The sequence below is a fragment of the Epinephelus fuscoguttatus genome, linkage group LG4 (assembly GCF_011397635.1).
Source record: "Epinephelus fuscoguttatus linkage group LG4, E.fuscoguttatus.final_Chr_v1".
Lineage (NCBI taxonomy): Eukaryota > Metazoa > Chordata > Actinopteri > Perciformes > Serranidae > Epinephelus > Epinephelus fuscoguttatus.
The window spans coordinates 4,329,022-4,343,461 of record NC_064755.1 but is presented as its reverse complement, the minus strand read 5'-3'; the positions used below and the strand labels follow the sequence as shown (position 1 = coordinate 4,343,461).

At 41.6% G+C, this 14,440-nt stretch overlaps 1 protein-coding gene across 2 annotated transcripts in view; it reads right to left on the bottom strand.

The window, feature by feature from the left end:
• lrp5 (low density lipoprotein receptor-related protein 5) overlaps window positions 1-14,440 on the bottom strand; it is a 112,478-nt gene that overhangs the window by 20,064 nt on the left and 77,974 nt on the right. For both annotated transcript variants that reach the window (XM_049574395.1, XM_049574396.1), the window contains 7 exons: window positions 10,944-11,160; window positions 10,656-10,809; window positions 7,604-7,739; window positions 7,103-7,347; window positions 4,850-5,034; window positions 1,862-2,010; window positions 1,359-1,536 (listed from right to left, as the gene is read on the bottom strand). In XM_049574395.1, the coding sequence (XP_049430352.1) occupies window positions 1,359-1,536; window positions 1,862-2,010; window positions 4,850-5,034; window positions 7,103-7,347; window positions 7,604-7,739; window positions 10,656-10,809; window positions 10,944-11,160 (1,264 nt within the window). The remainder of the gene's footprint in view (window positions 1-1,358; window positions 1,537-1,861; window positions 2,011-4,849; window positions 5,035-7,102; window positions 7,348-7,603; window positions 7,740-10,655; window positions 10,810-10,943; window positions 11,161-14,440) is intronic.

Sequence of the window (14,440 nt, the reverse complement as noted above, 5' to 3'; positions counted from 1 at the left end):
TAGTTGGAGTTGTGTGAAGTAACCTCCTGCTTCAAACGCTCCACCATCATCCCGGTCCCCAAGAAGCGTTCCATCACAGGATTAAATGACTACAGGCCCATCGCCCTGACATCTGTGGACATGAAATCCTTTGAAAGACTGCTGCTGAGCCACCTGAAGGACATCACAGGCCCGCTGCTGGACCCCCTGCAGTTTGCCTACCGGGCAAACAGGTCGGTGGATCATGCAGTCAACATGGGACTGCACTACATCCTGCACCACCTCGACTCCCCAGGGACTTATGCAAGGATCTAGACACTGTCCGGAAAAGGCCCAGCAGAGGCTGTACTTCCCGCGACAGCTCAGGAAGCTCAACCTGTCTCAGGAACTGCTGATCATGTTCTACACAGCGCTACAGAGCACTGTTCGCCAAAACCACCCCTCACAAAGACAATTTCTTCCCCCAGGCTGTCACTCTGATGAGCTCATAAACGGTCACAGAGTGGCAGGTGAAACAACACTGCTTCCTTGTATATTGTATATATTCAAAAATAATTCAATTATTTTTTTATATTTAATGAATAGTTGTATATTTTTTGTATATTGTATATTATAGTATAGAGCAAGTCTACTGGAGTCAAATTCCTTGTATGTACACACGTACTTGGCGAATGAAGCTGATTCTGATTCTGATTAAAGACGCTTTGAGTGACAGTTTGTCTGTGAGGTACCACAGTCTATGGGTCAGATCCACCCAACTCCACCCTCTCGATCACATATGGTCACTTCTCATGCCAAAAAATCTAGATGCCGACAGCCAAAATGCCAAAAAACATGAATCCACAAACCAATGGGTGGCATCACCGTGGTTATGTCCGTTATTTCTACACAGTAGATGCTCCCTACTACAGCTGCATGGCAGCAGAAAGGCAGGGACAAGGTCCATCACTGGGCTAACACACGATCACTCACACACAAAAAATTCCAGCCATCTCACTGTTGATGTTTTTTGCAATTCAACTGTGAACTGAATCTTTACAGCAACTCAAAAGAGGTGAAATAATTTAATGTTTTAAATACAACGGCCAATTTCAAGGATGTTCTACAATCAGTCATTCAACAGCAGCAGAGTGGTGAGTCTGACATGACTGCTGTTGTCCTGACGTAACAAGTGTTAATTTATCAGAGAATAGCAGCAGTCACATTACTTGAAAATCAGCTTTGATTTTAGAAAAGCAGTACTGTATTTAAATGCCATGTTGAAGAACATCTCAACTATACTCATTAAAAGGATGGGGTGTTTCTCATTTGTTTTAAAAACCAGTCCTGGAATTTATCCTTTGATTGTCAGACATACTAGTGTTTCTCTCTGTACTTACAGCTACAGTTTCGTCCATCGGGGTTTAAAGTGTAGTGGGAGGCACAGCGGCACTGGGCACCAGCAGGCGTGGCAAGGCAAAGATGAGCACAGTTGCCGTTGTTATGGGAGCACTCGTTGGTACCCTCCTGACGGGAGGAGTGGAACACCAGAATGTCCAGCATCAGCTCAAGCTGGCCCTGGGGACACAGTGATGTCACGGCAAAAAAGATCAATCAATCAATCAATCAATCATTCAATTTTATTTATAAAGCCCAATATCACAAATCACAATTTTCCTCAGAGGGCTTTACAGCATACAACATCCCTCTGTCCAGTATCTCTGGACTGGATTGATATTTCAAGCAAATGTTTAATGATCATTTTAATGCCAAAAATACAAAGTATGAAGTGTCTCCCCCAGATTTTAATGAAAGTCTCTAAAAGAACAAATTAGGAGCACAATAAAAGTAGAAATCAAACATACTGGTTACTGAAGTTGCTTACACTCGCCTGTTCCCATACCTGCAGCACCACAGTGCGGTTGAGTCCGCTGCGTTTGTCTGCTCGTTCAATACTGCGCAGGTTAAAATCTGTCCAGTAGATAAAATCTCGGTACTGAGTCAGACCGAAGGGGTGAGGGAGGTCGTCTACGATGATCTCCCTCTGAAGGCCTATACAAGATATGATAGAGGTTAAAAACATCAAAAGAATTACTGGTACTGATAAAAGTTTAGGATACATGTGGCATCATGTGTTGTGCAGAGTCAGATTCACTCTGCTGAGAGATGGCCTGATGGTGGCACTAGAGGAAAGGTCATGAAGTCTCCAAAATCAATAAGTTTTTAATTTCGTTTGGTGTGAGAATGTGAACAGCAAATCTCATGCAAATCCAGCTATTAGTTAGAGATTAGTCTGACAAAGATCAACCGACACATAAACAGTAAATAATCTGCACTCATCGGTGGAGCTGAGAATTATAACTAGAAAGTCTTGAGAATGTATTAGTTTTATTTCCCTCTGTCTCTGAAGATAAATGGAGGTATCTCTGGTTGATAATCATTTTCTGGAAATTATTTCCACAACATCAGCAGCAAATACCCAGTGGTTGTGCAACAAAAATATACCATTAAATGGATCTCAGTGATGCCTATATTGCCAAGTACATAATGTATTTGATGAACGGATTTCCACTGTGCATCACATATTGCAATTTAACAATTTAGCAATCTTGTTTTGACCAAATAATCTTATCTCAAGGTTCACTAAGGCTAGTGACTGGACCTTAAATCTTTTTTAAACTACTATGTCCAAGGTCACAAATAAACTTCCACCCTCAATTCAGCAATGTAATCAATAACCAGGTTCATGCAGTATGTTAAAGACACAGTCAAATAACAAATACAAGTTTGTGTCAATTGTTTAACTACCTCTTGTTTTAGCAACTAGCTCACACTGCCTATCATATAAAACTGCAGTTGACAGTTTGCCAAGGTTGCAGTAGCTAGCAGAGAGCTATCATGGGTCAGAGGTGTGTGTTTGAATATGAACAAGCAAAACCTCCGTTGACAGAGCATGGTCTAATTTATGAATTTCATCCTCATCCTTATCCTCATCATAGGAAGGACCTTATCCAACAAAGCAGGTGACGGAGGAGTGGGTTGAGGTCAGCAGTCCTCTACACAGCTTCATACTGCACCTCTGTATTTGCGAAGCCTCGCCCACTTTTGAGGGTTTCCTATCAAAATGGTTGATGAGTTTTAAACTCAGATGAGGTCAGCAAATGCAAACTTGTGGCCACAGAAACATGAAAAACTAGAATTACCGCCTCATGTTTGTATGCCTCCACAAACTAGTTGGGTTAGTTTACATCCATGTGTGTCCAGACTCATATGTAGCCATGACAGTAGACAATTCCTCAAATATGGGAGGAATATGCTGCAAAGAGGGCGGCATGGTGGTGTGGTGGTTAGCACTCTCGCCTCACAGCAAGAGGGTTGCCGGTTCGATCCCGGGCGTGGGAGCCCTTCTGTGCGGAGTTTGCATGTTCTCCCCGTGTCAGCGTGGGTTCTCTCCGGGCACTCCGGCTTCCTCCCACAGTCCAAAGACATGCAGATTGGGGACTAGGTTAATTGATAACTCTAAATTGTCCATAGGTGTGAATGTGAGCGTGAATGGTTGTTTGTCTCTATGTGTCAGCCCTGCGATAGTCTGGCGACCTGCCCGATGTCAGCTGGGATAGGCTCCAGCCCCCCCGCGACCCTCAAGAGGATGAAGCGGTTAGAAGATGAATGAATGAATGAATGCTGCAAAGAAGCTACAAATTATAAAACATGCATGATTCAAACACCCAGCAGCACAGAAGTTCTATACAAGCAGCACAGGTGGATTAGTGTCACCAGTATCTGACCAAATGTCTCCTCTTCTTTTCCTAATGGCCAGAAAACTGTTTTTGCAGAACAATATGATGTCACAGTGAAGCTGCATATTAAAAGTCATTACTTCACAATTTTATCCTATTAGACATGAACATTTTGTCACATATAAATTCTTGAGCTATGACCAAAAACATATTTTGTGAGGTCACAGTGACCTTTGACACCAAAATCTTTATCAGTTCATTCTTGTGCCCAAGTAGACGTTTGTGCCAAACTTGAAAAAATTCCCTCAAGGCGTACTTGAAATATTCCATTCATGAGATCAAGACGAAGAAAGTCACGGTGACCTTGACCTCTGACCACCAAAATGTAATCACTTCATCCTTGAGTCCAAGCGGACCTTTGTGCCAAATTTGAAGAAATACCTTTGAGCCATTCTTGTGATACTGTGTTCACAGTAATGGTACAGAGAGACAGACAGACAACTCGAAAACAAAATGCCTCCGGCCACAGCTATCACCGGTGCAGTGGCATAAAAATACAGCCAATCACATGATGACTGCAGGTCATGTTGTATTTGGTGGTGGTAATGAGGCAATGAAAAAAAATGTCAGAAAGATGTTGCCAGCCTGCGTACACTGCTGTAACTGAAGCCAAACCTGGGGCTCATTTTTGGTCACAAACTCATCTTTGTCTAAATGAATGCTTGCATGTTAAACAAACTATTATATTTTATTTAGTTTGGAGTATATTTGGAGCATGTTTGCTTGATTGGGTTTCTCATAGCTCTTAACTTCATCTCAAAATTTAACACCCATCACACAACTATATGTTTCAAGACTTAATGATCATAAATTTTGAATATCAGATTTTTTTAAAGGATTTTTAAGGATCTGTAGGAACCATGACTGTAATAAATATATTTTGCTACCAATTATTTGATTAAGTTCATTTTAATGTGTGCTTTGAGTGTGCAATGAGGATTACCCTACTCACACAACCAACACCCACCATTTAGTTAGTGTGAGTGTTTTTTTTTTTTTTAGGTGGAAATTTTATGTTATGAAATGAGCCATAACCCTATTGATGTTCAAAGAATATTAGGATAGCTTAAAGTATGTTTTTGTGTCCAAACCTTGCATGTTGGTGCTTTCGATCATACATGTGTCCAAGTCGGTCCAGTATAGTCGATGGTCTACATAGTCAATGGTCAGTCCGTTGGCCCGGCCCACTTTATCCACCAGCGTTGTGATGGTGCTGCCATCCATGTAGGCTCTGGCTATACGAGGTCGACCACCCCACTCTGTCCAGTACATGTAGCTGTGGAGACAAAACACTGTTTCAGCCCGGGACACACACGCCTAAACTATCCATCTCTGTATGTGAGAGAGTTACGGTAGGTTCCCTAAAATCAGTTTATTTGGGGTTTTTTTGGATAAAATATTTACGTAGGTGGTTCATCTATTCCAGACTGAGAACCTGTTTCCATTTTGTAACATTTGTTTTGTTAAGTTCTGTGAAAGCAGACAACTGTGCTGTTGTCTTTATTAATGTGTGAGCATGGCTATGTGATCATTAAATGACATCAGGTGCCTCCAGGCGTGCGTGCTGACAGCTCTGCACCATGACATCATCAAGATACCACCAAGTGAGTGACATGTGTTAGGGAATTTGACACGCTGGCACAGGTACTTAGCACCCACATAAACACACAAACACACACAGGGGCAAATCAGAGTGTCTGGGGGTGGTTTGGCCTGAGATGAACGGTGATTAACAAACAGGTTTAATAGCATCATCCCTCTCAGCTGGAGGTTATGGGTGAAAAGAGGCAGGATGCTGGCTGTTGTACCCACATACCAGCACAATGACATCACTACACTCTCACTACCTCAGACAGAGTGAAGAGGCACGCTACATGAAGTCATTGGCACCAACTCACCCTTGAAAGAAGCGGCCCTTCAGCATAATACAGGTGTCTGACAGTGAATCACCTCCACAGGGCTGCTCCGCTAACTGCTCAATCAAATGTTCAGCTGTTCAAAGCGGGCCACATGCAGCCCAGAAGCAACCTCCGAGTGGCCTGAACAGGGATGGGTACCGAGACCTGGTATTTAACCACCCAGGGCAAAATTAATCAAGACCGTAATAATAATAATAATAAGCTCCAACATTATTGGCTCTTTTATCGTTACTTTTTAAAGGTTTGGTTTCATGTATTATCATGCTGCAGCCTCTCTCCTGCCCTCTGCATGTCAGGGCTGACCCCCTCCACACACACGCAGATACACAGACACACAGACACAGAGAGAGAGAGAGAGAGAGAGAGAGAGAGAGAGAGAGAGAGTAGGGGGGAAGAGAGAGAGAGAGAGAGAGAGAGAGAGAGAGAGAGAGAGGGAGAGAGGGAGAGAGAGAGAGAGAGAAAGCGAGATGACGGAAATATAACTTCAAGAATACGACATTGACGACAACTACGCTTGTTACTGTAAGTAAAATACAACCTCTCCCAGTAAAACACCAATTCTTTATCAATACGCATGATCAGCATGTGCAAAGCCATATTTCAGTCTGCTCTGTCCACAGTCTCATTCACCGCTATTGTGGTTTACGACTGTGGTCTACACAAGTACATCGTGCTAACAGGGCTAACAGCAAATTGTTAAAAACAAACTAAAATGAAAGCTGTCTGTATGTAGTAGAGGTAGGAGTAGTACAAGTATCACATAATCTGAAAATGTACCTGAGGCAGCCAAAATGCAGACAAAATGTAGCCGAGGCAGCCAACCTGTAGACAGTACGTCTCCTCAGTAGAGGGGGGACAGAGAGCAGACTGAATGACTGATACTGATGTCTGTGTTCTTCATGCTAAGATAACATTTTTTTTTTCACCCAGTATTGTGATGGCAGGAAGAATATTTATTTTATTAACATGATAGATTTGTTTACAGCGAGATATTATTGAGTTTCTATAGTGACTTTGTTGTTGCAGACTTGATAAAACTATATCCTGTGTATTTGACCTAAAAGGAAAACTTCAAGAGGTGAGGTGTGTGCATGTATGTGTGTGTGTGTGTGTGTGTGTGTGTGTGTGTGTGTGTGTGTGTGAGTGAAGGAGAGAGGGAGATGCCAGTGGAGAGACAGACTGTGTTATTAGTTACTATAGTTAGTGTTTCTGCATTATGTTGAGGAGGGATGTGTATATATATATATATATATATGTCTACATATATATATAAACCCCCCAAAAAAAGCAGATTGATAGGTTGCTGAAAATGTGGGAATTGGGAAGTAAAATGACCAAGCTGTAGGTTTGTGAGGTTTTTCATAATTTAGCAACTTTTACCAATATGTCAACCAGATTTTTAAATTGTGTTGTTTCCATTCTCACCCGTTGGCTGGGTCCAGTGCTAATGATCGTGGGTTGTCCAGTGAGCGTGGGTTGTCAAGATCCTTACAGACCAGAACCTGCCGGTACTGGCCGTCCAGCCGGGCCACCTCGATGCGGTTCGTGCCTGTATCAGCCCAGTAGATGTTTCGACCCATCCAGTCAACTGCCATGCCCTCTGGGTAGTCCAGTCCGAACTCAATGACATGTTCTACAGAGCTGCCATTCATATATGCTCTGCTGATTGTCTGAGAGGCATAGAAATTCAAAGTCAAGAAATGACCAAAAAATCCTTAAATAAGGAATCAGGTCAGATAAAATAAACAATAAAGTGCCTACATGTATTCTGACTGAATTATTTCTCATACTTTTTTTTTTTTTTTAACAGAAGTACACATATACAACCCTACTTATTTTATATAATGTTTTTTTAAATCAAAGTGTGTTTCTGAAACAACATAAATTCCAACTCAGACTCCAATAAATTTCCACTGCTCAGCCTACCTTGGCTTGTATGTCTGTCCAGTATATTCTTCTTTCAGAGACATCAAAGTCGAGAGCAGAGGCCTCTTTAACTCCTGTCAGAGGGATGGCCACATCATTGCTGTTGGTACCCAAAGAGATACTCCGGATGTTGTCCCTGAGGAAAAAACAGCATTTTGCAGATTTAATGAAGGTCAGGACCTCACCAATTCATTATGTTTTCACACACAATCATTGATGTTCAGAGTCATGAAAGGCAGGGCTATAGTCAAGACTGCTTGCACTTAGACTGAGAAGTCCAAGCTTAAGCAGTTTTGAGATCGAGTCGAAACAGGCTTGAAACTAAGTCAAGACTGACACAATGAAAAATTTAAAGAAATAAAATGAATTCTGACTTAGCTATGATGACAAAAATGTAACACAACGTCTACACAGGAGGAGTAGTGTGAGTCGCATGTCTGCTGCTGCAGACAGCAGCTGTCTGTGTCTACACAGGATGTGTTCAGGCACCATACTGAGTGTAGCTCACATGGATTTGGCCCAGCCCATAGGTAAAAAGAAGTGACCTATTGTTCTCATTTTCAGGTTCATACTTGTATTTAAGGTTCCTACAAGAAAATCTTTACTTTCATGGTAAAAAAAAAAACCTTTATTTTCCTTATACTGTCTGTGCTGAAACACCTGTTTTCACCCTCTGACATTCTTTTCAGCGCCTGTGTCTTTAAGTCCGACTCCCGAAAAAGCCCAGTCTGCTCTAATTGGTCAACGTCTTCCACATCTCAGCATCTCTGCACCATCATTGCAGCAGGGGGTGACTGTCATGGAGAATAGCAGCGTTTTCTGTTATGAAAAATCCCCAATAAAAGCTTCTACCGCACAGGTTTCAGCAGAAATATGATCCGAAATCAACATCAGCAACATGTTTCCCCAACGTTAGCATGTAGTGTAGTTACATGTACGTTAAAAGTGTATTTTCAAAAGCGAAGTGACTGTAAAGGAGAAAGCTGCATTTTTTTAACAGTGAAAAATCCCACATTAAAGCTTCAAAATACAACTAGCCATGTTCCAACAGGAATCCGATCTGAAATCAGGGAGAAATGTACAACACTGGTAACCAAGATTACATGTTTCCCTGACGTTAGCATGTAGCTTCATGTAGCAGTGTATGCTACATAATGTAAACACTTGGAGCAGATGGCCATGTAAAGAAATTGGGCACACTATGACATCATACTGTAGCCAGAGTAGAAAAACTGTTGGAAACAGAGTGTTCGTAAAAGAAGGAAACCTGAGGCTTTTGCTCACAGGCGTTAATTTTACATAAGTTTGCCTCATTATTTGAAATTTTGGCCAAGTTTAATATAAACATCCTTCACCGTAACACTATATATGACACAAAATACAGTACAGCAGAACAGGTCCCCTTAATAATGTACATGTAAACTTCAAGCTGGTAGGCGGTCTGTGCTGATAACTTGATTGATTAAAATAAAAGCATATCCATTCCGCCAGACATGCATGAGACAAACAACAGAAAAACGTGTATGCCTCTGTTCGTGTATGCCTTCACTGTTCTGCTGTACCTAACAGCGGCCTTTGATACTGTGGACCACAATATCTTAATGGCGTGGTTACGGCACCTAGTGGGCATTTGTGGTAGTGCTCTGGAGCGGGTTAGGTCTTGTCTGGCAGACAGAATTATGTGTGTCCTGCTCTGCTCCTCTGTCATATGGGGTTCCACAGGGTTCAGTTTTAGGGCCCCTGCTTTTCTCACTCTATTTACTGCCTCTGGGTTCCATCCTTAAAAAGTGTGGTATTTTTTTTCCATTGTTATGCTGACGATAGTCAGATATATGTGCCGTTGAAGAAGAAAGATGCTTTCTCACTTAAACCACTTCTGTTACGTCTCGAAGACATTAAAGCCTGAATGGCCCTGAACTTTTTAAATTTTAATGAAAAGAAAACAGAAGTGATGGTGTTTGGTCTCAATGGCTCTTGTGGACCTCCCCCCTGTTGACTTGGGCCCCTTGGCATATTATGTGAAGCCAACAGTTTCAAACTTGGGTTTTAAGATGGACGGTGATTTTAAATTGGATCGGCAGATTGGTGCAGTAGCTAAGTCCAGCTTTTTTCATCTTAGGCAGCTGGCAAAGGTTAAGCACTTTCTTGCACAACAGCACTTTGAAACAGTAATCCATGCCTTCATCACATCTTCGCTGGATTACGGTAACGCACTTTATTTTGGAGTCAGCCAGTCCTCCCTCGCACGTCTCCAGTTGGTTCAAAATGCTGCTGCTCGTCTCTTAGCTGAAGCACGTAAGAGGGATCACATAACTCCCATTCTGGCCTCCCTCCACTGGCTGCCTGTGCACTTTAGAGTTCAATAAGATTCTTTCATTTGTTTTTAAATCTTAAAATGGTCTTGCTCCGCCTAACCTCTCTGAGCTGCTCCATCCCTATGCTCCTGCTCGGTGCCTCAGGTCAGCTGATCAGCTGCTCCTGGAGGTACCGAGGTCCAAGTGGAAGCTCAGAGGGGATAGAGCTTTTTCTGTTGCTGCTCCCAAACTTTGGAACGACCTACCTTTGCGCATCAGACAAGCCCCCTCACTGTCCATTTTTAAAACTCGTCTTAAAACCCATTTTATCCCTTGGCTTTCAACTCAGCATGAGACTCTGCTCTCGTTTTAGTGTTTTTATTGTTTATGTTTGCTTTATGTCAGATGTTTTTATGTTCATGTACAGCACTGTTTTTAAAGTACTCTATAAAAAAAGTTGAGTTGAGTTAAGAGTTATCTGTCTATTCTACTTTTTTAACATTCATATTCTTCATATATACTTGTATATCTTTGAGATATGTTGCTTTGTTAACTGTGCTGTATCATTTACCTGATGTTTTGTACATGTTCACCTTGTCAACTTAAAAACAAAAAATCAGTCATATCAGCAGAAATTAGCATGTTGGCCGATTCCGATATTTCATTTTAAACCCATTATCGGCCAATACGGATGACGTGTCGATATTATTGTGCATCCCCACTTTTCAGTTCTACTGCAGGTTGACAGGTAGGTGTACCTGTTGGTGAAGAGCAGGAAGGCCTCAGGCACCACACAAGTCTGCAGGTCTGAGAGAAGCTCCATCCCCATGGGACAGGCACAGCTGACAGCCTGTCGACACCAGAAACACAGATGGCTGCATCCGCCATTATCCACCGCACAGCCGTTTGTACCTGGACACAGATCGAAGGAGGGAAACAAGATAAAAGACGTAAGATGTAAAATGTTTGACATATTTTTCTTACTTTAATTTTTGCTCCACGTTTTACTGTTGTTTTGAAATTAGCTGAAAACCTGTCCTTCTTACCATATGTCTCTGTCACTTTAGTGGCCTTCAGCCCCATTAAATCCGGCAGCTGATCGATGATGATCTCTCGTACAGCCGTAGCTTTGTGGACCCTCTCAATGCTGCGTCTTTGCCAGTCAGTCCAATAGATGTAATCACCAAGCAGAGTAAAACCAAAGATATGAGGCAGCTTGTCCTCCAGCAGAGTCTGTCTGTTACTGCCATCCACGTTGATCACCTGAGACAGGAACAGATAGAGGAGACAGGAAAACTTTCAGAGCTTTTCCAAGGCAAAGCCAACTCATTCTTACAGCCTTACATTCTTCGTGGTCAAAACACTACGAGCCACGAAATACAAAAATATTTAAGGGTTAGACTTTACAATTGTAGGAGAATAAAAAGATTGAAAGTTGAAACATTTCCACTAATGTCCCAAAAAACTTGTGTGTCATAAGCACCAAATCTACCAGCTCCATGGCTGTTATTCTGTAGCTGACCCTGACCTTTGACCTCCCAGAGGAGGTATCCATGTCCATCCAGGGAGTAATAGAAGAGCACATGCAAAGAAGGGGTAACGAAGCTGGGGAAGAGGTGGAAGAGGAAAGAAGAGCTGGAGGAAACAGGATGGAGTGAGATACTGACTGCTGAAGCAAAAGGCAAAAAATGGGACTGTCCACAGGAAGTTATGTCTACCAAAATAGCTGACATCTACAGTGCGGGACAAAATAATGGAAACACCAGCTGAAAAGTGATTTTCAGCAAGAAGGGGAATTCCACCCATTTTAACATGACCATATTACTCTTTCTGCCAGGAGAGCCTTACAGTACAGTACTGTGATGACCAGCAGAAAGTTCAACCTGACAGGCTCATCTGCGTCAGGTCACAAAAAGCATATACTGACAGAAGTGGCCCTGGTCTTTATCAGTACAGTAAAATGTGATTGTGATGCGAAGACCTGAACTTGATTATCTGGAAACAAATTGAGTTTGTTGTAATGTCTCCATTTGAATGGAAAGTCAGGAGGACCAAGAGGGTGTCACCATTTACAGAGCTGTGAGAGAGCTCAATCCACTGCAACTTACAGCAACACAAAATTAGACAAAACACAAGAAAACCACCTCACCACTTTGACAACACAGACATGACATTTAAATAAAACACTGCAAATAAGCTAAACACAAGCAGATATAGATATTCACCAATTTGACAACACATCTGTGGCATGAAGACATTTCTGCAGAAACAGAAAACAATACCAGAGAAGTTTCCTGGGAAAACAAAAAGCTTACAGACTGGAGCTGAATCGATCACTCACTTAATCAATTCAGGGCGGCAGCAGCTCAATCCATAGGGACTGGAGGGTTGCTGGTTCAAATCCCCATGCAGACCAAAAATGGAGTGTGGACTAGTAGCTGGAGAGGCACCAGTTCACCTCCTGAGCACACCAAGGTACCCTTGACCAACAAGGTGCCCTTGACCAAGGGGACCTGTCCAAGGCAGCCCCCTCACTCTGATGTCTCTCCAGTTTAATGCATGTATAGGTCCTGTTTGTGCATGTGTGTGTATTGTATGTCTGGCCTGTGAGTACATGCCAACAGACTGAAAAAAATTGAAAACTGCCGATTCCGCTTTTTGCAAAATCCAATTATCTTTCTTTTTAACAACTGTAATTGACAGCATACCCAAACATATTTTAAACATTTGTTCAAAGCCAATGGAGACTTGACTTGAAATAGTAAAAATACATATATGCTATCAAAGTTGAGAGTCTTATTAAGCATTCACAAAAATCTCAGAAAAAAAATGTTCATTTCTATAAGAAAACCTAGTTCAAAAACAGCTCACTGGGTTGCTCAAACTAGCACTCGATTGACAGCTCCCTTTAGGCTCAAGTACCTGTATTTTCCTTTTAATCATTTGCATCAAATGATTTGCTGCCACAGAGTAAGATACCGAATCTATCACATGGACCCTACTTGGTAAGAAAGCTAACTAGATTAGCATTCTCCATTCACTAACATGAAATAGTTAGCATTAGCATTTCTATGTGCATCTTTTGAGCTGATAATCAACTACCCAAGCAGTCCGCTCTTAACTAATCAGCTAACTAGCAGACCTGGGTAGATGACCCATACTTGTCTTTTTATAGAGTTATACCTCCTGGACTAAGTGTTTATGCATCTTCCATGTACTTACATGAAATGGTTTGCATTAACTTTGCTCATCTACACATTTAAGATACTTATCAGCTCAATAGTTACAGATTTGTGTGGTACAGGCCTACTGCAGTCTGCTAGTTGGCTTAACACAGTAGCTTTCAAACCATGTGCTGCATGCACTTACAACTGTTAAGCACAGGCTGCAGCAGCTAATAATAATACTATTTGAAAATTCGAAACAGAAATGGTCAGAAGAAATTTCGTGTAAACCAAAACTGAGGATGCATAGTCTAATTAAGCATATGTACCACTCTGAGCACTATGTCACCCTTAACCTGACCAGAGCTCAGATGTCTGTCTGTGCCCAGTTAAGATGTGGTATCCTGCCTCTGGCAGTGGAGACTGGACACTTTCAGAAAATTTCACTTCTGTGATCTGGGAGAGATTGAAAATGAAATACACTTTCTGTTCTACTATCCATTTTATCACAATTTCAGATATAAGCTTTCCTTAAATTGTCTGCAGAATTTCCTGATTTGTTTTCCATGACTGATGAATGTAGACGTGAGTTTCTGTCTATAGACAAAGTGTTTCAGTTAGCTCGTTTTGTGTCAAATGCTTAGGCATTTTAAAGATATGGTTCGTACCCGGAGTTGGAAATTAACACCAGCCACCAGCCAAATGCTGGTAAAATATGCAGGTGGCTGCTAGATTTTTCTTCACTCACTGGCCACAAAATCAATGGTAATCTATTGGGTGGCTGGTAGATTTTGGAATCCATCAGCCACAGAGGCAGGTTGACAAAAAAGGTAATTTCTAAACTTGTTTGTGCCATGATATTATTGCTCTTGCTAATAATGCTTTGTAGTGTAATGTAAGTTTATGTGGGCTCGGCATCTTTTTTTATATGAGAGTTAAATAAAAGATCTGAATCTGAATCATTGAGTGTCAGTTACTGTCTGTGCTGCTGTTTGCAACATGAACTGTGATAAATGTGATGGACACAAGATCAGCTGCATCTGAGACTGTCCTGTTGGTCACCAGTCATGGCCGATCAAGCTGAAAATCAGCTGATTCCAGTCACCAGCAGATCAATTGGTCCATTTCTCATTTTCTTTGACTTACATTACAGTAAATGGATCTTTGAGTTTTGAAGTGTTAGACGGTAAAAACAAGACGTTTGAAGACTATACTTTGGGTTTTATAAAACTGTAAGAGACATTTTTTACTATTTTCTGAAGATCAATTTGATTCACTTCAATTTCATATATAAAGCTCAATATCACAAATCACAATTTGCCCTGCAGGCTTTATAGTATAGACATCCCTCTGTCTTTGGACCCTCACAGTGGATAAGG